This window comes from Lycium ferocissimum, chromosome 3 (assembly GCF_029784015.1).
Source record: "Lycium ferocissimum isolate CSIRO_LF1 chromosome 3, AGI_CSIRO_Lferr_CH_V1, whole genome shotgun sequence".
Lineage (NCBI taxonomy): Eukaryota > Viridiplantae > Streptophyta > Magnoliopsida > Solanales > Solanaceae > Lycium > Lycium ferocissimum.
This window is the reverse complement of record NC_081344.1, coordinates 7,391,896-7,413,318: the sequence shown is the minus strand read 5'-3', so window position 1 is coordinate 7,413,318 and position 21,423 is coordinate 7,391,896. Positions and strand designations below refer to the sequence as shown.

Sequence of the window (21,423 nt, the reverse complement as noted above, 5' to 3'; positions counted from 1 at the left end):
TACTTTGGTGATCATTACTTTGGTGATCACTAACTACAAGATAACTTACTTTGGTGATCACCAAAGTACTTGAATGATACATGGACATTCACTATTAAATATTATTTACAACAATTATCTTGGATGTTCCAAAAACTTTAATTATTTGACAGACTCGGGTTACTCATACATAGTGGTTGGAGACAAAATTTTAACTAGAATTCAAAATATAAAAAATAAACACGCGAAAATATTAAAAGAGATCCGGGTGAACCTTTGAGTGCACTAGTTTCCTTACTGTTTATACGCTCTAAAGATTATGAAGCACATTTATTTGGGAGCATTTCTAAAATGATACTTCTCCCATATTAGATAAGAAAAGCAAGTTCTCTCCTATTTAACAAGTTGCAACGCTAAGCATAAAGCCCGTTTGAATTAGCTAATTGAGAAACAATAAACATTAAATGCTGAAAAACACTTTTGAATGGTTAAACTGGTCTTATAACTAAGAAACATTTACGTGTTTGAACTAAAGTATTAAGCTGAAAAGTCATAAGTGTTGACCAACTTATGACTTTTAGTTGATTTTGGCATATAGTGCTTACTTTTGAAGTTTACTGAACTCGTAAATAAATCAAAAATGATTTTTAAGCTTGTTTACCAGCTTAAAAGCTTAATGACTTTTCTATTATCCTCATAAGACCTTAAGAAGAAAAACATAAACTACTGGAGCTTCAAACTAAGAAAATTCTACCCCACCAAAAATCACTATCTACCAAGGGGTGGTCCAAGTTTAATATCAAGGACAAGAACACATAAAAGGATAAAATAGTCTATGACATTGACTTCGTTCATACTATTTCTACTTAAAAATGCCATCTTGGATTGGGACTAATTAAAGCAGAATGTTAATAATCCAACAAACATTCTTGAAAACTGTAGTTCTTTTCCCAAGTCTCATGTTTAGGACACAGGAATTCTAGGGGGCAGACAACTTTCACAGATCTTTCTTTAACCTTTTTACTGTCCTTAATTAGTGTGCAAAGTGATTACAAAAAAGATGTTTGCTTGAAATATGAGGGTAATTTTCTCCATATACAATAAAACTAGAGTCCTAGGATTACTTTTACACCCTTCCATTGAACAGTTTTTGACTTTTCAAGGTAGGCCTTATTGCTATAGGCTTGGGAAGCTCTGTTGAATGTAGTTAGCCACTTAAGTGGAACTTTATGATATTTGTAGTTAATCTAAGAAGATGTATATATTGAACTTTACAGGACTAGTTTTTTGGAGGTCAAAGGTATGTTAATCTCTTGCTCGCTCTTCAGTTCTCACTCTCTAAAATGAATCAAACATCTATTAATAAAAGTATATCAGCTAAATGATATCTTCATTGTTTAATTAATCCCATACTAGTCTATCACAAGAATACTATCTGAATTCACAGTCTAGTTGTACTGATAAAATCTTGTATAAAAATGTGTGAGTTCAATTCTCATCGTCTCACTATCTCAAACCTTATCATGTATTTTTCAAAAAAAAAAAAAGAAAAAAAAGAAAAAAAAGGAGACAAATATATCAAGATAATAGGCAGTGATGGATCTAGAGAACAGTTTATGAGTTCATGAGAATTCAATAGAATTTGTGCAGACTTTGTATATGTATTAAGAAATCCATTAAATATCATATCTATAATATGTAACTATGAATCCAATTATTATTGTATATTATCTTGAGGTTGATCTAGGAACTCAAAAACTTTAAATCCTAAATCTGCCTATGATAATAAGGAAAGAAGATGCAATCACATTAAAGAAATTAAAGTGGTCAAACATTGTACCTAGTTTTAAAGATCCTAATGCGTATTCTCAATAATAGTTTATAGTTTTGCGATTTTTTTCTTTTGACAGGGAACAGCAAAGTAAAGAAAAGAGTAACTTAGATATAACAAGGTCTTATTTCTATCTTTAGGCAGCCAACTGAAATTGTGGAAAGAAATCTAATAAACCACACACCTAAAATCATAGCTTATTTTTATTACTGGAGGAGATCCAAATCCAAATTTTATTGCGTTTGTAGTGTTTTCTTTACAATCTTTTTGTTCCTAGTTGTGCTTGTACCTAGTTCTTTTCCTTACTTTTTCTCTCAAGCGGTCTTAAACAAACCAGCTCAATCAATGGGCACACATTGACCAGCTCTGGCCACCGATAGCAGAGGCTATTTTAGTATATGTCACGATCTTAGAGGCTCTGATACCATGCAAAGAATGAAAAAAAGAAGAGATGTCAGGTATGAATTGCTTGATTATTCCCTCAAACATGTCGGGTTTATATAGTGCTTACAAGTAATTCCAAAAAGGAAAGGATGCAACTAATCTTAAAAAAGAAAGGAAAGTAATTCGTGATACCATGCAAAGAATGAAAAAAAGAAGAGATGTCAGGTATGAATTGCTTGATTATTCCCTCAAACATGTCGGGTTTATATAGTGCTTACAAGTAATTCCAAAAAGGAAAGGATGCAACTAATCTTAAAAAAGAAAGGAAAGTAATTCCCGACAACTCCTGTTTGTATTTACAAAATTATCGGGATTGTAAGCCTTTACCATATATACGAGGAAGATGTTCTTGCCATATTAACAATTTCCTAATCTCTAACCTTTTCAATCCTTGTTTTCTCAAGGTTAACAATGAGTTTGTTCAAGTTGGAGATCTTTTCGTCTCTTCGGCTTAGTTCTTTCTTCAGTCCCTCAATCTCCTTCAAGTGAGTTTCACAATGATTACAACCTGCACTAGTAGCCTCCTTCAACTCTGTACAATGATTTTCTGTCCAGAGTTTCTTTGGCTCTCCCACACCCTTGTCGTCTTCTAATAACCTCTTCATTGGGACAGGAAACTCTCTGGAATAATTATTGGCAGTCATCTTAACAACAGACAGAACTCCTGATATACTGGAATCAAGATGAAACGAAACGAGCTTCTGAAATCGTCCGCCAGTGTCCTAACAAAGACAGATAAACAATAAGTTATGACATGCCTGGTAAATTAGAGCATATGCCTCTCTCATGTACACATTTGGTTTCTCTATAAGGCAGTGAAATCGGCATTTATACAAAGAAATCCGGAAAGAATACCAACCTTCTCTAGGTTGCCTTCAAGCTTATCAAATGCCTCATTTGCCTCTTGCTGATTTTTGAAATTGGCAAAGGCAGAATACTTGTCTGCTTGCGCTTTTTTATTAGCCTGCCAGCAGATCATAAATTGACAAATTAAGTACATTGAAGCTAAATTCAGCCTTGAAAGTGATGAGAACTGTGCCGATTGTTACTCAAACATAATTCGCGTGCAAATATCTTGATTACTATAACTGTTCTAAAGGAACAACAGCTACTCTTAAATGCAGAACCACATAAAAATGTAAGGAAACTTCAAATTTCTCATAAGGAATGACTACAACGTAGATCATTAAAAAAACAACCAAACAAGTAAGGAATACAAGTAATGAATGTGATTCTTCGATGATTGACTGTCGATATGTGCTTTTATAAACTAATCAGCATAAACTAATGCAGACTGCATTAGAATTTGTGTCATGAAGAATTAACCACCCAATAGCTTAAATTAAAATTAGCCAGCAGATGTATAATATATGTATAATTCATATATAATGTGTATATGTGTGTAATCAGTGTATAAACTATGTATACTGGCTAGAAAAAGTAAATAGTGAATTTGGCCAGCTCTGTGTAAAGATCCCTGTCATGAAGAATTACGTCATGGGAAAGAAAAAACGTGAGATTCTCCAAACGTTAATTTCTACGGTGTAGTCTCCAGGAATAAATTTGTGCAGATCTTGGCTAGAAACAGCCACTGGTATCCTATGGACAAGCAGCTTTGCCATCTCGGACTCTTGCACCTAAATTTAAAAGAATAGATGACCATTTTATTAATCAGTAAACAAGGAAGAATGATTTTCTTAAAAAAAAAATAATAATAATAAAAAAAAAAAAAAAACTATGGTAGTACCTCCTCATGAACCAAGGGTATAATATTATCAGCTCCAAGTTCGACTATGGCAAGAACAAGTTTCATCGCAGTACATGCATCATCTAAACAATTATGTGGAGAGTCCTTTTTTCGAAGTTCAAAACCTAAAACAGACTATTTGGGAACTATTGTAAGTAACAACAGCATTCATCAGCCATTCAACATGCTGGACATTACATGGGAGAGAGTATCAAATATGAAAAATCAAAGCTTACCTTAGACAGGCTATTTAAAGAAGGCCTTCTATAAGAAGGCTGATCCCGATATTTGAAGACATATGATATATCAATCACTCTAGCATGATCTAGCTTCAAAGCTGTAAAACGAAAGACATAACAGAGAAATAGCATGATGGAATCTCTACAGGAAAGGGAAAGAACAGAGAAAAGACAGTAGAAATAGCATCAGAAGCTAAGGATATTAAGAAAGAGACATATGATCATGAAAGTCAGGTCATTTCTAATTACCAGTAGATGTGCACCAAACTTTTGAATTTTTATTAAATGGGAACCAAAAACTTATAATGCACGAATGTAGCTTACCACAAAGGTCATGGTGTAAACTGTGACCGATCAATATTGTTCCATGTGATAATAGCTTCTTCATGGACATCTGAATCGTAACACACAGAAGTTCGATACGGAAATTGCAATGTCTAGTACTAGACAACCAAAAGTGAACCATTTATACCTGTACATCAACCAATGAGCAAGTAACTCCATCTAAATCTTCAGCAGTTATTCCAGTAATCTCAGTTCTGTAATCTGCAATTGGTTTGTCAGGATTCACAAATTCATCGAGTTTAACCTGCAATTTTCAAAACTTCAAAGTAACTTATAACGACATGGAGAAAAAACAAGGTGAACTTAAGTCAGAGACATATCTATGTGTGTGTGTGTGTGTTTAAGTACGAGATATACCTCTAAATTACGGTCCACTGCACAGATTCTGACTAAAGCTTCAGTATGATCTTGACAAAGAACCATTTCGCAATCAACTGCAACCATTGCCTTTGAGTGAATGAAATTAGACTTTTCACTCCTTCCAGTGACAAACCACCCCTGTACCCATGGATGTATATTGTAGCAAGAGAGGTTTAGTTTTACGGTAGAACTTCCAATTATACAAATGAAAGATTCCAGTGCCACATAATTTATTCCTGGATGGACTATAACCACTAAAGCTAAACTAAAATGCACCAAAAATTTCCCGCAGGGGATCATGACATGCATTTATACAAGGAAACCATGCAAATTTTTTGTGAAAAAAACTCTTCATTTCTACACAAAGAGGCTGAAGCTTGTGACACTATACATCTTGTAAATTTGTGGCAGAACACCAAATTTAGGACATGTTTTCTAGAGATTAAACTTCTTAATAGACAATAAGAGAAGACTAAAGCCAGTAACGAACCTCTTCATGTGATGAAAATGAGTAATCTGCGGGATATTGATGGTGCTCAAAAGTTAAATAAACCAGTCTCTGCACTGCCACAATGTCAACTTATTAAGCATCAAAGTGATTGATATGAGTGATCATGAATATCGACTCCTATTTGCTATATGAAAAGTCAGAATATCGACTCCATTTTTTTTTATATCGGTTGTACCAACTGTCTTAGCTGGTTTTCGAGCTTGGGATCTCCGGGTTGTTACTTGCTAGACATTTACTGACTATGTCTCAACTACTAGACCATCCCTTTGGGGGTGTTTAAAACTTGAAGAAAAAGGTGATTAACTATATTTCTAACAAGTTATAACTGCAATTTAATATTAACAGAAGAGGTTATAAGACCTATTAGCAGCTTACTGAAAATGAATTAGCTACTTTCAACCCACATAAGTAGATTTCCTAGCTATCTTACAACAAATTAAACCTAATGTTGCAGTTATGATTCGGAATACCCAAAAGTAGAAGTGAGAAATTAGCCCATAAAAACATGACCCCTCTGATCCATTGACCCGTCTAATTCAACCCATCTAAAAGCTCGCCGGATATGTAGCTGAGATTGATCCACAAGAAACTTTTTTTTTTGTTTGATATGTTATATATAGCCAATGAAAATAATTATTAGATAATTAAAAAAATTATAAGAAGACAAATAAAGATATTAAAACTTGGCAAGAGTTGAGCTGGTCCAGTTATAGCTCATTGTTTAACCCCTTTTGACCCTATCCATTTTCACCCGAGTAACCTTTGGGCAGGTTAGTGACCTGCAAAAACTCAGCTCAATCCGCCTATTTAACACGCCTACCCAAAAGCCCAGGGGCCGAGGGAGAGTATTAGTTACCGGTTCGAACGAATAGAGTAACTTTTGTTTAAATGTATCAGAAAATTCATCAAATATGCATAGATATTTAATTGCGAACCTAGTAACTATTAATTCTGGCTCAGCCTCTGCAAAAGCCAAAATACAATATTGTTCACCTGTTTGGCGGATTCACTGTGTAGGGAACTTTTCCGGAGCTGCTCAACAGAATCTCGATTCGAATGACATTGAAACACCTTGTCAAAAATCTGCACAAAAAAAAAAAAAAAAAAAAAAAAACAGGGAGCATTTTGCGATTTGCATTAACAGAAATCAACCAAATGAAAACCAGAGTCCATCGATTCGATAACAAACCTTTAAGTCATCCTCTCGGCTAAATGTCTTCAAGAAAGCAAGCAGTACATCAGTGGACCTCTTCGATGGATCATTCAAGCTAGTCCCAAACTTGTCATATGATCCCAAAAAATCTTTCCACCCTCCTTTACTTCCTTTCAACTGTCACTTTTGAGCTAACTTCACCATTTCAACTAGAACCTTTAACATTCAATATCAGAAAAATATTATACAGTCAGACGTCTCTATAACAATCATTTTCTATAACAACATTTCACTATATAGCTTTGGTCTTTTCTTTTTAGTAACTTTTTCATGTCATGTTCAATGTTCTTCTCTATAACAGCATTTCGTTATAGCAACCAAAAGAAACGGTATCATAGTATGATTACGGAGAGGTTTGATTGTACTAATCTATTATACATCATTCCAAAAGAAAACAGTACATAATATCACACTTTCTTTTAGTAGAAAAAGCTAATTTTGTGAGCAATTGGACAAAATACCTCTTTCTTGGCTGAGGCAAACTTCGAATCCATTCCGAACTACTCAAAAATTGAAGAACGTGGAAATCTTTGCCAAAATGAATTGATAACTTTTCAAATGAGAATGAAGGGAGCAGCTTGTGCAGGTGGAATGAATTGGAAATCCGTGCACGCCACTCTACGGTTTATATATAGATAGTTGAAAACAACCTCGACAAGACAAATAGAAGTCAACGACCTTTTATTTTCTTTTAAATTTATTTTTGAGTGAGAATATTTGGTTGTCACTTTCCAATAGTCAACGACTATGTTGTACATAAAGAACAATAAGAATATTGAAAAACAAAGGACTCGTCATTCACGCTTGGTTTGCCTTTGAAAATAGGGAAAAGGGTCAAAAATACCCCTCTACTTTGGAAAAAGGGCTAAAAATATCCTCCAAATTTATTTTGGGTCAAAAATACCCCTCTCATCCTTAAAGTTTTCAAATATACATTGTGGGAAATTATCATAAAATAACTTGAAATCATTTTGAAACGCTCCATCATTTAAACCGATCCAACTAAATAATAACCCATAAAATTCCTTATTCCCCCAATACGTAGGTTTGAAGTTTGAGGAATTGGGGAATAAAGGGATCTTATAGGTTATTATTTAGTTGGGTCGGGTTTAAATGATGGAACGGGTTTAAATAATGATTTCGGGTTATTTTGGGGGATAATTTCCGTCAAGACAGTGGTATATTTGAAAACTTTAAAGATGAGAGGGATATTTTTGACCCAAAATAAGTTCGGAGGATATGTTTAGCCATTTTTCCAAAGTAGAGGGGTATTTTTGACCCTTTTCCCTTGAAAATAACTAACCTTTTTAAGTTACTAAGCTAGATATTTGCCATGTTACTCTCAAATTTTATTACCCTATCTAGTCCTTTTCAGTTAAATGTTACCTTTACACGCTCCTAATTCCTAAACTTGATAATAGTAATATTCACTTAACCATCTCAACTGAGACGTACACCTAATGATGAATACATGAACAAGTCGAATTGTGCCTATTAGGCAACTTGTGACTAATTACTGGTACAAGAAACATTTTATAACGTTAGAGACACTAGTGTGAGGCTCCTCCACCTTTTCTAGTGTCCTGAAATATGAGAGAAAAAATGGTGAATTTTGGTGAAGTGAAGCTTTTGCAAACATCTCATGAAGATGTCTAAAATATTTCAAAGAGATGCTCGGAGCATTTCCAGGATGTTCGAAAGATGTTTGAATTTCAAACATCCTGGAGAGAGCACAAAAATAAATAAGGTAAGGAGACACACAAAAATCAAATAATATAGAGATAATTGGAAACCAGTGAGAAAGTTCATAAGCTTAAAGAGATGGAAGAAATCAAGGTGAAAACACCGTTACAATTGATCTTGCCAGCAATTCAGGAGGAAAAAATCAAATAAGTGAAAAAACTTCTAACATCAGCCCTTCTTGTATGACTCTTGGCTGCAATTGCTGTCATCATATTCGACGTCCTAGACAGCCTCCATTAACAACGAGGGATATTGTTCTTTCTTCTCACCCTTTTCTTTGTGGCAGTCCTAAATGATACTTCTTAATCACAAGCTATTAAACAATAGCTTCTCTTTGACCTTCATGAAGTAAGCATAGGCCTTTGGTGTCAAAATTGTACTCTTATCTAGTTTCCAGTAGGATGTTTGCCCAATAAATCCATCCAAGTTAAAATCCTTGTTTTCTTACAAGGTTAACGATGAGTTTGTTCAAGTTGGAGATTTCTTCATCTCTGTGGCTTAATTCTTTCTTTAGTCTCTCAATCTCCTTCAAGTGAGTTTCACACTGATTACAACCTGCACCAGAAGCCTCCTTGAGCTCTATGCTTTGGTCTTCTGTCCTCGGTTTCTTTGACTCTCCCACGGCCTCTTCATCTTCAAATGGCCTCTTCTTTGGGGTAACTTCTTTAGAATAATTATCGGCCATCTTACGAACATATAAAGACCCCAATTTAGTGCATAGTGACTTAGTTAATCATCTGTCATGACTCAAAATACCATCAAATTGATTATGTATATATATATTGATCACTAAATATTATTAATTTCCTTTGTTTATCACTAAATATCATTGATTCTCTTTGTTGATCACTAAATATGGGTGAATCATATCATAGTTGTTGCAACAATTGCAGTACCTGTTACAACGTTAAGATGTCTTGCAGAAAGTAACATAGCTGTTGAACAATACATATCACTTGTTGGATAAAACACAACAAGTTACCTAGTTTCTGCAACAAGTCATTTCACTTGTTGGAAAAATTCAAACAACCAACCTAGTTGTTGTAAGAAGTCGTGTCACTTGTTGGACAAACCCCAACAAGTTAGTAACTTAGTTGCTGCAACAGATTTGTTAATTACAACCAGTCTTGTCACTTATTGGATAAAGTCCAACAGATAAATGGTTGTTTCAACTCCTATTTGTTGTGATATGTTCAATAACTAAGTAGTTGTTGCAACAAGTCCTGTTACTTGTTGGAAAAACCCCAACATGTTACAGAGCTGTTGCAACATATTTATTACTTGTTGGAAATTTTTTAGCAATTTATTAACAACAAAACATACATTGGTGATTTGAATAAGATCAACATATCACTTGAGTGTGTTGTTGCAACTGATCACTTAGTTGTTGGTGACAACTTCGGTTGTCTCTGTTTCATCCAACAGCTGTAAAATATGTCCAAAAACTAATGTAGTTGTTGCAACAAGAAGTCTACTTGTTGCGACAAGTCAGTGAGTTGTTGGAAAGAGTAGAAGTTGTCCAACAGCTTTCACAGTTGTTGCAACAAGTAGGCTAAATTATTTATACACATTTTAGCAGTTGTTGCAACAGATTAGTACAGAAGTTGCAACAATTGCCTAAATTGTTGCAAGTGTTGCAAAAACTACAACATTTGTTGCAATAAATTCAGAAGCTCTTATACAACATCTTTAGCACTTGTTGTAGCAACTGTAACTGCTATTATAAATTGTTGGAAAATCAGCAGCTATACCTAGATGAATAATTGAAATAAAAAACATTTTTTTACTTGCCAAATGAACAGAAATAATCCATGAAGTAATGCCCAGTGCTACACGAATGAAATCCGGTCCGACAATTACGTAAATTAGGTGAGTTTTTTTTTTTCTTGAGCAATTTTTTTCCAAATAAAAGAAGAAAGCAGCAGCAGCAAAAGAGGAGGAGGAGGAGGGCAAGGGGGTGGCAAGGTGGAGTAAGAAACCAAAAAAAAAAAAAAAAAAAGTTTAAAACTTCTTTTCAAGAAATTTTTTTTTTGGTTGGTGGGGGGAACCAAAAACAAAAACTTTTCAATTTTTTTTTTTAAAAACCAAAATTAATTTTTTTTTTTTTTTTTTTTTTGGAGGGTGGAGATCGTGGTGTGTTGGGTCGAGGGGTGAGGCAAGGGGGTGAGTGGTGGGAGGAGGAAAACAAAAACAAAAAAACAAAAAATTTCAAAACTTTTTTTAATTTTTTTTTTTTTGGGGGGGGGGGGGGGTGGGGGGTGGAGGGAGAGAGGGGTGTTGGTGTAAAAACAAAAATCAAAAAAAAAAAATTGGGGGAGTTGGTGAAAAAACAAACAAAAAAAAATATCAAAACTTTTTTGTTTTTGGGGGGGGGGGGGGGGGGTGGTGGGTGTTGGCAGGGCGGGGGTGAGGAGTGGGAGGAGGAGGCGTGGGGGATGATGTGTTTTTGAGATTTTTTCCCCACCAATTTTACTTAATTAAGATTTTATTAAGTTGAGCTAAAGTGTAAAAAATAAAACTTAGAGGCAAAATATTAAAAATAAAACTTAGGGCTCAAATATTAAAAAGAAAATTATTGGATAAGTCCAAAATTTTTTAATCACTGATCAAAAAATTATACTTCTGCTCAATAAAAAAAACTTAAGTTACTTTCACTCAATTTTAAATATTTTTAATCACCTATAATTAAATGCAAACGCCTAAAAAAATATACTCAGCAGCACCTAGCAGCCAGACAGAAAAAAAAAAAAAAAATGAACCTATTTTTCTCACCCTTTTCTCCGTAGCATAATACCAGAAACAAGCATGAACACCTAAAAAATTTCACTCTTTGGCCGAGGTACAGTGGAGGTTCGAACTCCGGTTCAAAGTTTGATATAAAGGTTTGTTGTTTCTCCATTCTTATGTCATCAATTTTATTTACTTGCAGTCTATTGTTCATGAGGATGACTTCATTTCAGTTCATATATAAATAAATGGGTTGGAATTTTCGTTAGTCTACTGAGGATCTTTTATTTTTATTTTTGATTGAGTCTAATACTTTTTCCTTGTTGTGTTTTTGATTTAGCTCTCTGTAGGTTTTACTGGGTTTCCACTTAAATGTTTACTTGTTTGCTTAGTTAAATTGATGAGATATAGGCAGAGGCGGATCCAGAATTTGGAGGTTCCGGGTGCCACTGTGCTGTAAATGTAGATGTATCGCAATTTACACGGTCCAATTAATAGAGTAATTAAATGTTTGATCGGTTTTATCAATTTTGGATTGCGGATTGGGTAATTTGTCTTTTCGGTTTACATAGAAAAATATTATATAGAAAAAATTACACTCATATAGGTACATCAACTCAAGCTTATAAGCATAATTGCTGCTATAACATAATTATTTTTTTTAATTAGCGTGAACCAAGACTAAGCATACCCTTTTCTTTTACATTTTGTTAAACCATTTAAATAAAATAAAATAGCTTGTAAAATTAAAGATAAGAAACTATGACGGAAGAGAGCAGCAGGGAAAAATTTTAGTAAAAATTGACAAAAAGAGATGAGAAGATTCGGGAGAAGAGAAAGAGTTTTTATGGAAGAAGAAAACTAGAAAACTATTTACTGTCTTGCTTAAAACAAGGAAGAGAAATGGGAGACGATAGATAAAAACTTGTTCATTTGTTAAGTATATTACCATATTCATGTGAGAAAGAAAAAATGAAGAAAAAGAAGTGTAGCAGCAGGGGTTCGAACCTGCGCCCCTGCGGTGGAAAATCAAGCGCCTAACCATTGGCACCATAGCCTTCATTCTTATTCCGGGTGGCACTAGGATCTTTTATAAATTATCTTACACATATACAGATACATATACATAGTATCAACTGAGGCGTGGGGGTGGCGTGGCACTCCCACGCCACTACATAGATCCGCCCTTGGATATAGGCTTATCCATTTAGTTGAATTACAAGCCACGGTTTTGTTGGTATCTGAAAGTTAATGAGCAAATTCATGTGCAAATGCAGTAGATATTTTCAATTAAGTTGCCTTCATTTAGTAAAAATACATCTTCAGTTCCCTTTCTTCGATTTTTTGTGGGTTTACACATTTGGGTTTACACGTAAAATATAAGATTGATTTGAGTTGTGTGTGCATATAAATGAAATTATAAGTGGGAGCTGTCAATGAGCTTAAGGGCTTTCAAGCTGTTGAATACATATCATTTGTTAATCTATGCATGTTTAAGGATAAAGGATGAATGCAATTAAATTCTAAGTGGATTATAATAATTGTGTTGACTATATGGACATACCCGTTCCTTGGTTAAATGCATATAATTAAAGAAAAGTCATGTGGGCCACCCCGGTCCTTGACACTCTAATAATATAATTAATGAAAGACATTGTGTGCATACACGCTCCAAAGTTTAAACAATTAAAACACTTTTTATCCAAGATTTAATTATAACCAAGTATAAGTCGATAAAAGTGATCGTGCTAAAACCATGGGACTCGGGGAATGCCTAACACTTTCTCCCTGGTCAACAGAATTCCTTACCCGGTCTTTTGTTTTCGCGGACCAAAAATGAAGAGTCATTTCCTTTTGATTAGGGATTCAATACGGTGACTTGGAACACCAAAACTCAATTCCAAGTGGCGACTCTGTAAATAAATAATCCCTATTCAAAACAGTCACTTCAAATGGAAAAACCCTTTAAACAATAAAAACCCGTATGCGTTCATCGCGCGGGGGGTGAAAATCCAATGACACCTTACTTAGAGAATAAAATTGATGAAGGAAAAGTTAATCACCATAATTTACAATTTATTCACAAATGAACAGAGTCAATGATAAAGATAAAACCAGAAGTCTCATTTAGTTGGGAATATTGTAAACTAAATCAAACAACAATGAAATCCAAATCTAAAACTTTAACTGTTATAGAGTAGAGATTCCTTCCCTGACCCTTCAAAGAATATATAGACACCAACCATCACATCCATGACAATGGCATTTTTTTTTTGCGAGCCTGCATGATTAACTGAAGTTTGGTTATGTGATGCTTCTTCAAGGCAGTGTCGTAAATTCGCAAGTTTCACTGTGAAAGTCAAATGGCATCTTCCGAGTTCGATCCAAATATTGGAATTGTAGTATTCGCAATTTAAAGAACTTGGAGAGATAATTCATATAAAATCAAGAAACAACAACGAAGTTAATTGGTTGATGGAGAAGAAAGCGGGAGTAAGAAGTGGAAGAGAGAGGCGGATTTTAGAGGTTTAAATTAAATGAAGAGATGTTAACAACGGTTCACATGAATGTTGAAAACCAAAAATGAGGTAACGGTGTCTGTTGGGCACAAGTCGTGACGTTTGAGTTTTTTTAATTAATTAGGAGATGGATTTTAATTTAAACATCTAAAATGTCCAAAGAAGGGAGAAAATAGATAAATAGGAATTCTAATCAATGAGGCGCCACCTCACCGGGCCTATGTCCTGCAATTATATAGATATATAGATAGACAAATTAAATACAAATAAATTGTTTTTATCTCGAAAAAGAAGGATTTTTATGGGAGTGGGGGTAGTGTTACGAGTTTTATCTTGTTTGGTTATTGGGAAGATAATTGGTTGGGGTCAAGTGTGAACTAGTTACCTTGCCATCCCAAGCCGGTCGGAATTCTGCCGAAAAGGAAAAGGATGTACTCTATCTAACATCACAAATTTCAGCCCTAATTGCAAGTAAATAGAATGGAGCAGAAGCTGTCTTCAGTAGCGAAAAGGCTAACATCGTCACCCATACAGCAACTCACTTATCTTGCGGAAAGATGCAATGCCATCAACCTTGCTGAAGGTTTCCCTGATTTCCCTGCACCTTCCTACCTCAAACATGCTGCCATTTCCGCTATCCGCTCCGACTTCAATCAGTACAGGTTCAATTAATTAATGAATTTCCTTTCTATTACCCCAACAATGTCTGTTTACATAAACTAGTGGTGGTACATCTACATGCCTTTTTAATTGGATTGACTGAATCGCAGGCATGTTCAAGGAATATGTGACTACCTGGCTAATCAAGTCAAACAAATGCATGGCCTTCATGTCGACCCCCTAACTGATATTGTCGTATGCTGTGGTCAATCTGAGGCTTTTGCTGCCTCAATGTTTGCAAGTATGAATGATTTCCTTTACAAACAAACTGATGATTTCCTTTACAAACAAACTCGATTATTATCTCCGGCAGAGATAGATCATGTTACTGTTTTGTTTGTTCAGTAATAAATCAGGGTGATGAAGTCATCTTATTCGATCCATCCTATGAAACTTATGAAACTTGCATTACATTGGCTGGTGGAGTCCCAGTAAGCTTTCATAACTAGTATACTAGGTTCTTCTACTTAAGCTAGTCAGGTTTGTCACATCTAGATTGATAACTTCTGTTGAAACATGGACAGGTGTATGTAGCACTTGATCCCCCTCATTGGAGTCTGGATTCTGATAAACTAGCAAAGTCATTTACTGGCAGGACAAAAGCTATTGTCCTCAACAGGTAAAACAGAAAAGTTTCTGATTCAATATGAGACAATTCTTGAATGGGTTGACATCTGAGTGGAGTATTCTACCAAGTTAGGCAGAACTCTGAGCAACTAATTCTTGTGGACTTCCGCTTATTTTTTCTACATTCTGCCACCAATTCCACCAAGCTGTTAGTCCTTCAGTTATAAGCTTTGAGAACAATGTGGAAAAAAACCTTTAGCGATTACATTTCCACAGGAAAGCTAATGACTTCATTGACTTGAGTACTAAAAGTCATCTTGGTTAAACAAAAATGATTTCTTGTACTTTTATAAGCGTCACATCAGAATGTACTCTTTGATCTATGATGTCAAATTATTCTGTTTTCTGCTATAAGACTAATCAGAGAGAAACTAATGTAGACAACGCATAGCAATATAGCATGTACTCCTTGTTTATTTCTGGTTTCTGGAATGGCCTTTAGTTATGCATGGTTTTGACTCAGAGGAGCACTGACGTATATAAATGGAGCAATAGACACCAATGGTAGAGTTTTGTTGCAATGCAACCCAGGTTGACACACTTGATCATTCAGATAGCACAATACTATTGTGCAAAAGATGTTTAGGTTTTCATTAACTGATTTTCTGTCTCAGGAAATCATAAGCTTTTCATTTTTTTCGTCGAACCAATAATTGAGAAGGTTCAGTTTTGTAGTTGCACATATAGTGTACAATATGCTAGACGAAAAGGTTTTAAACTGATAATCCATTTTAGCATTGAATATGTATGTTCTGATACAAAGTGCTGCAGCCCGCACAATCCAACTGGAAAGGTTTTCACTAAGGATGAGCTTGAGATTATTGCTGGAGCTTGCCGAACCTGGGATATTCTAGCTGTAACGGACGAGGTTTGCTACACTTTGTCACATCTTCTTGCGCTTTTCAAAGAAAAAGAAAAGCAACGAAATAAGTATATCTAGTCCCTTGATGAAGCTAATCTGCAGAATGCATTTTATATTTACTACTACACCGTGAACCCCAAAAGTAAAGAGACGAAGTAAAAGAGAGATGCAATTTGCAGTTCTAAAATTTTTCACTCCTAAAAAACATATGGTGAAGTATCTAGAGAACAATATTTTTATTTTGTTTCCTTTTTGCCTTAATACGCGCGTTTCTTTTGCACCCTACCTTTTCTCTACCTTCTCAATTTAGGTTGACATTATCCCCTTGACTGATGCCTTTGCGTGTAAGCTAAGATTGTAATATATTTATACATAAATGGTATACCTGGATCTGGAAACAAACATATCCAACTTGGCACTTTATATTTCTCTACAGGTATATGAGCATATAACCTTTGATGGGGAGAGGCACACAACAATTGCCACATTTCCAGGAATGCAGAAGCGGACCATCATCACATCTTCCTTGTCAAAAAGTTTTAGTGTGACTGGTAAGCATTTGATATCCTGCTCCAATGCCAGCATGTTCAAGTCGTTCCTACCTCTGTAAGTACGTTGATTTATTAAATTCTCATTTATCTTCATGCTTTTAATTTCAGGATGGAGGATTGGCTGGGCAATTGGCCCGGCTTGCTTCGCATCTGCAATCAGGAACATCCATGTTAAAATTACAGACTCTGCTCCTGCACCTTTCCAGGAAGCTGCCCTGACAGCTTTGAGAAGTTCCCCTGAGTACTTTGATGCATTGAGACAAGTGAATTTTCTCGCAATTTAGTAGCTCTATTGGTTTTTCCTTTTCCAACTTATTAGTTAATCTCTTTTCACGTCTTTGGTGCTCAGGACTATGAATCAAAAAGAGATTACTTGTCTCAGGTGCTTACAAAAATTGGTTTCCAGGTCCCCTTCAAGCCTAAGGGTTCCGTTTTCCTATTCATGGAGCTTCCCCGGACATGCACTCTTTCCGATGTAAATACTCACAAAAGATCTTTCTTCAATTATCATCTCAAGCATGAATACCTATTTTCCCTAATAGAATTCCTTACATTAGGACTGTCCAATTTAATTGGTATCAGAAGGTTAAAAAAGGACAACAAATCTTCGTTTTACTTTCTTTCTTTCTTTTGACGGGGGTGGGGGGTGTTGGAGGAAGAAGGCAGGGTGATAGGATTTAACTTTGTTAAGATCTGGAACTTAGCTCAACCAAGAAAAGCTACTTGAACTTTGTCCACCTAAAGACGATCTTAATCTTTACTTAAAAATTAGCGGAGGTTGAACTGAAGTGTATTTGGCTCCATAATATCAATTTATTTACCTTAGCTTGTGTTTTGAGATCCCTTGAAGAAACATTAGATGGTCCCTGCTTGTATGATGATTCTACTTTCTGGAGATTTTTTAATTTTGTAGAGATTTGGAGAAAGGTTGTTTGGGTTTAGTTGATCATTCCTAGATCGTCAAAGTTTAGAAACTTACTTGGAAGTATAGAACTTTAACGATACATGTACATTGAGTGTGATAACTGCCGGCTGTGCCAGCAATAGGTTCAGTATTTTGGATGAAGTTTTTACGTCTCAGAATGGTTTGCAAGAACTTCACAAAGCATATTATTTGGCGTGCTTTAAATATGGTGGAACTGATGAACTAAAGGAATTCCAGGTTGACTTTGTGGAGGGATTGATTAAACAAGCTGGGGTGGTGGCTGTACCAGGCCATGTATTCTTCCACACCGATTCCTCAAAAAAGGACCTTTCTCCGACTGCTATTAGCTACCACAGGAGGTATATCAGGTTTGCGTTCTGCAAAAGTGAGGAAACGTTAGCTGCTGCTTCTCAAAAGTTAACCGAGCTTATCGATGGTTCAAGGAGACTGGAGCTATTTTAAAAATTGAATAGCTTTCATTAGCCTTTCCAATCCACGTCGATGAGAAGTGGGCTTCAAGTTGATTGACATGCAACAGGAAAGATAAGCAGCTGCAATAGAAGATCTGTTTGTTCTTTGTTGTATGAGAAGAATGCTCCCACCTCTATTGCTATCGAAGCGAATGGGGTTTTGCAATGTGTATTAAAAGATGAAGTTCATGAAAATAAATAAGAAGGATAATCATTCATTTTCTCAAATCTTTTGCGTTTGACTAACCCCAATTACTTGTCTAAACCAGAATCGTGCAACTATTTAGAAAGTTCGTTGTCCATGTTATGAGACGAAGAATGAGACTAATTTGCACTAAAACGCTACACCTCATTTTATGTTGTAGAGTAATATTAGCCATTGTGAAAACTTGATGATGAAACACAGTTCAAAGGAGAATGGCAACAAATATATGCTGAAGCTATTACACGTGTTGGTGTGCTTATATACACGGTGGGATGAATAACCTCCAAGACGCTGATGTTTGTATGTAGAAGATGGAACTTGTGCAAACCATCTATCTACTTGGAAACAAAAGAATGTCCATATAGTAAAACCTTATTGAACACATAGGCAATTAGTGACGTCAGATGGAAAAAAAAAAGAGAAGAAAAGAAAAATATCTTATCTTATCTATATATATAATAAAGCTAGACATAGACAAGGTAATGTCGCACTTCTCTTTGTCCAAGAATCCTATTTATCTTTATTCTTCTTTTTTTGACTTTTTTCTCTCATTTTTCTCAATTATTTTATTTAAAATATCATCTCCATTACTCAGATCTATTTATCTTCATAAAATTCTACTCTTAATTAGCATAAATTATATTCATAACTATCAAGCCTTTTATGTTCATAAGCCCCAATTATTAATTTTGCATTATCAAATCATGCCTCACGTTGTGAGATTTCACTGGATTGTTGTTGTTGTTGCATTATCAAATCATGTTCATTAGTGAGAAACTGAGAATGTATAAAGGCACCTATTTTGTATCTGCAACGTTGGGGGAGACCTTTGAGTCTCCAGATTATTGGTATATTCAAATTTCCATTTTGTGCAACTATTCATTCTACTATTTTCTTACTTATTAATACATCATAACAATTCAATTTGGAAACGCAATTCTTTCACTATATATGGAGAAGAAAAAATGAAGATCATAGTATGAATTTCTCTTAGTCACGCAGATACCAAAAAATCCAAGGATCTTAACGTCTTGTAATAGATTCAGAGGAAATGAAATATTCTACATTGCTTAATAGGAGTATTTAGTATATCTTTTTCAGTTCTCTTTGCATTTTGATTCCTTATCAATTTTTTTTGGATTGCCTAGCATATTTTACTTTTAGCGTGACTCTCTTTTACTTAATTTACTGGGTTCTCATCTACTCTTTCCCCCCTCAATTTTTAATCTTTTATTTATGGCTTTTATGAAATAGGAGAATCGAGAGGGAGGTTTGTTAAAGAATACAAAAGGAGATAAAGGAAGAATAAAAAATGAAAACGGAAACGAATTGGAGAAGAAATAGATAACAGAAATACGATTCAATGGATAAACGCCACAATTAGCAATGTCACTAATTGTTTCTCATTTTTCTTCATGTTTATAAGTTTTATACTTTTATTTAATGTTTTCTTTTAATAGAAGAAATAATTTTCAAGTACAAAATTACTATCTAATTAAAGAAATATAGAAAATATAATGTTGGTGTTTCTTTTGCTAATGTATTAGTCAAAGAGTACTAATAATGTCTCTCTCTCTCTCTCTCTCTCTCTCTCTCTCAATATATATATATATATATATATATCCCACGACTTTTGTCCGGTGAGAGGAGTAAGCACCCGGCCCTTACCACCACCCAGGTAGGAAGTTGCTTTACCTAAGACCCTCGGCTCAAGAAAAGCATGAAAGGTCGGATACGGGCAAACAAATCAAAGAAATTATGAAAATGAAAACAATGAAAGTAAATAAGCCATTATAAACCAAATTTGATACTCGCGAGAATCAAGAGACAAGAAATTATAGAGCAATATCACTACTCGTAAGAATTATAAACGTGACTACCTACTAGCCTTCTACCCTAATATGAATCCTCCATACCCTCCTATCTAAGGTCATGTCCTTGCTAAGCAGGAAATGCGCCATGTCCTGTCTAATCACCTCCCCCCGATTTTTCTTCGCCTACCTCTACCTCTTACTCGAAACGTCGCTAGTCGGGCCTCTCGCACCTCCACAAGGGGTCATTTGAATCTCTCCGCATCACATGCCCAAACCATCTGTAAAACGCTTCCCGCATCTTGTCTTCCACTGAGGCTACTCCAACCTTGTCTCGGATGAGGCTACTCCAACCTTGTCTCGGATGACTTCATTCCTAATCCTATAGCTCCTAGTGTGCCCACACATCCATCGTAACATTCTCATTTCCGCCACTTTCATCTTCTGAACATGAGATTTCTTGACTGGCCAACACTGTTACATCCCGTATTCTCGTGCGTTGAGTTGCATCATAGGTTAGTCACATAAGCTCAAAGGACAGGATTATGTTTGAAGTTATAAATGTTTATGTTATGTTCAACAACTGATAAGTAAGTGCCGCGAAGGTTGGAGGTTAAACGAATCGGAAAAAAAAAAATAAGTTTTGCTAAGTTTGGGATGTTGAATAAGTTATACGGTATCAGTATGGAGTTTTGGACATATCAAGTATGCAAATAAAGAGATCGATGTATAAAAGTTTTAGGTCTCGAAATAATTTCCACGGATGAACGATGCTTCAACGGTAAATCGGTGAAACGATCTTGCTACGGTGACTTCGGAGCAACTATATAAAGGGGTTTAACCCTTATTTTCAGCCAAGAATCGCCCCAAAAATATTTCCCAAAAATTCTAGAGAATTCTCCAACCTTCCCTCCATTAAATTTCAACGCGAGTTAAGTAAAAATCTCCCGTTCGGGTTCAGACGTATAGTTACGATTATAATATTGTGTTGCGGTGAATTTGTGGCTTGGGGTAAGGCAAGTATTGGAGATATCGCGGTATTAGCGGAAGTAAGGTATGAATCTTTCTCTTTTGGTATCATTTAAGGCTTATTTACGGAGATAAATTTATGGAATAATTATGTACCGAATTCGTTTGTGGAGGAGTTGGAGAAAATATCATGTGGAGTATTTGATGGAATATTTTGGTAGTAATGAGGTTGTTGTTGTTTCTGTTGTTGTTATTGGTTGTTGATTATTGGTATTGAGAATTCGGGCTAGGCATATAAATAGGGGAGATGCTGTCCGAATTTCGGCAGACCTTAAAAGGATTTTATTTAGAGACTTAAGATAAGAGTGTGACAATGAGCCTAATGATAATACGAATGATTGCCTATGTAGATTATGAGATGACGAACGATCCTAAATAAATCATGCGACGAAGCAAGTTGGAAAGTCGGAGAGTAAGCTCCAAAGGTATGTTAAGGCTAGCCTTTCTTCTAAAGGCATGATTCCTTTCTGATGAATCCAATAGGTGTTTTCAAATGTCCCATGATCCCTTTATGTGAATCCATAAATGTTTTCCAAGAATATTCTTATTCTCAAAAGCTAGAAATTCATGATTCATAGAGTTCATGATTCAAAGGCATGATGTTTTTCTTGATAATCCATAAATA

At 35.2% G+C, this 21,423-nt stretch overlaps 2 protein-coding genes across 9 annotated transcripts; one reads left to right on the top strand and one right to left on the bottom strand.

The window, feature by feature from the left end:
- Window positions 1-2,415: 2,415 nt before the first annotated feature.
- Window positions 2,416-7,275, bottom strand: LOC132049514 (small RNA degrading nuclease 3-like). Of its 7 annotated transcripts, XM_059440353.1 has the most exons (12): window positions 7,131-7,275; window positions 6,646-6,825; window positions 6,450-6,527; window positions 5,436-5,509; window positions 4,943-5,083; window positions 4,713-4,829; window positions 4,565-4,634; window positions 4,238-4,338; window positions 4,002-4,136; window positions 3,784-3,891; window positions 3,114-3,218; window positions 2,416-2,976 (listed from the first exon to the last, which is right to left on the bottom strand). In XM_059440353.1, exons 5-12 carry the CDS (start codon window positions 5,027-5,029, stop codon window positions 2,623-2,625), a joined length of 1,077 nt encoding a protein of 358 aa, XP_059296336.1. In that variant the 5' UTR covers window positions 5,030-5,083; window positions 5,436-5,509; window positions 6,450-6,527; window positions 6,646-6,825; window positions 7,131-7,275; the 3' UTR covers window positions 2,416-2,622. The 7 variants fall into 7 exon arrangements, with proteins under 7 accessions (XP_059296336.1, XP_059296333.1, XP_059296332.1 ...); XM_059440350.1 differs by having other exon boundaries at window positions 4,943-5,509; XM_059440349.1 differs by having other exon boundaries at window positions 4,943-5,504.
- A 5,090-nt stretch (window positions 7,276-12,365) lies between these two features.
- Window positions 12,366-17,981, top strand: LOC132049513 (uncharacterized). 2 transcript variants are annotated; one of them, XM_059440345.1, is made up of 10 exons: window positions 12,366-12,489; window positions 12,847-14,320; window positions 14,429-14,559; window positions 14,664-14,749; window positions 14,843-14,937; window positions 15,717-15,813; window positions 16,244-16,358; window positions 16,467-16,621; window positions 16,708-16,833; window positions 17,521-17,981. In XM_059440345.1, the coding sequence occupies exons 2-10, from the start codon at window positions 14,139-14,141 to the stop codon at window positions 17,743-17,745; spliced, it is 1,212 nt and encodes a 403-aa protein (XP_059296328.1). In that variant the 5' UTR covers window positions 12,366-12,489; window positions 12,847-14,138; the 3' UTR covers window positions 17,746-17,981. The 2 variants fall into 2 exon arrangements, with proteins under 2 accessions (XP_059296328.1, XP_059296329.1); XM_059440346.1 differs by lacking the exon at window positions 12,366-12,489 and having other exon boundaries at window positions 12,757-14,320.
- Window positions 17,982-21,423: the final 3,442 nt, after the last annotated feature.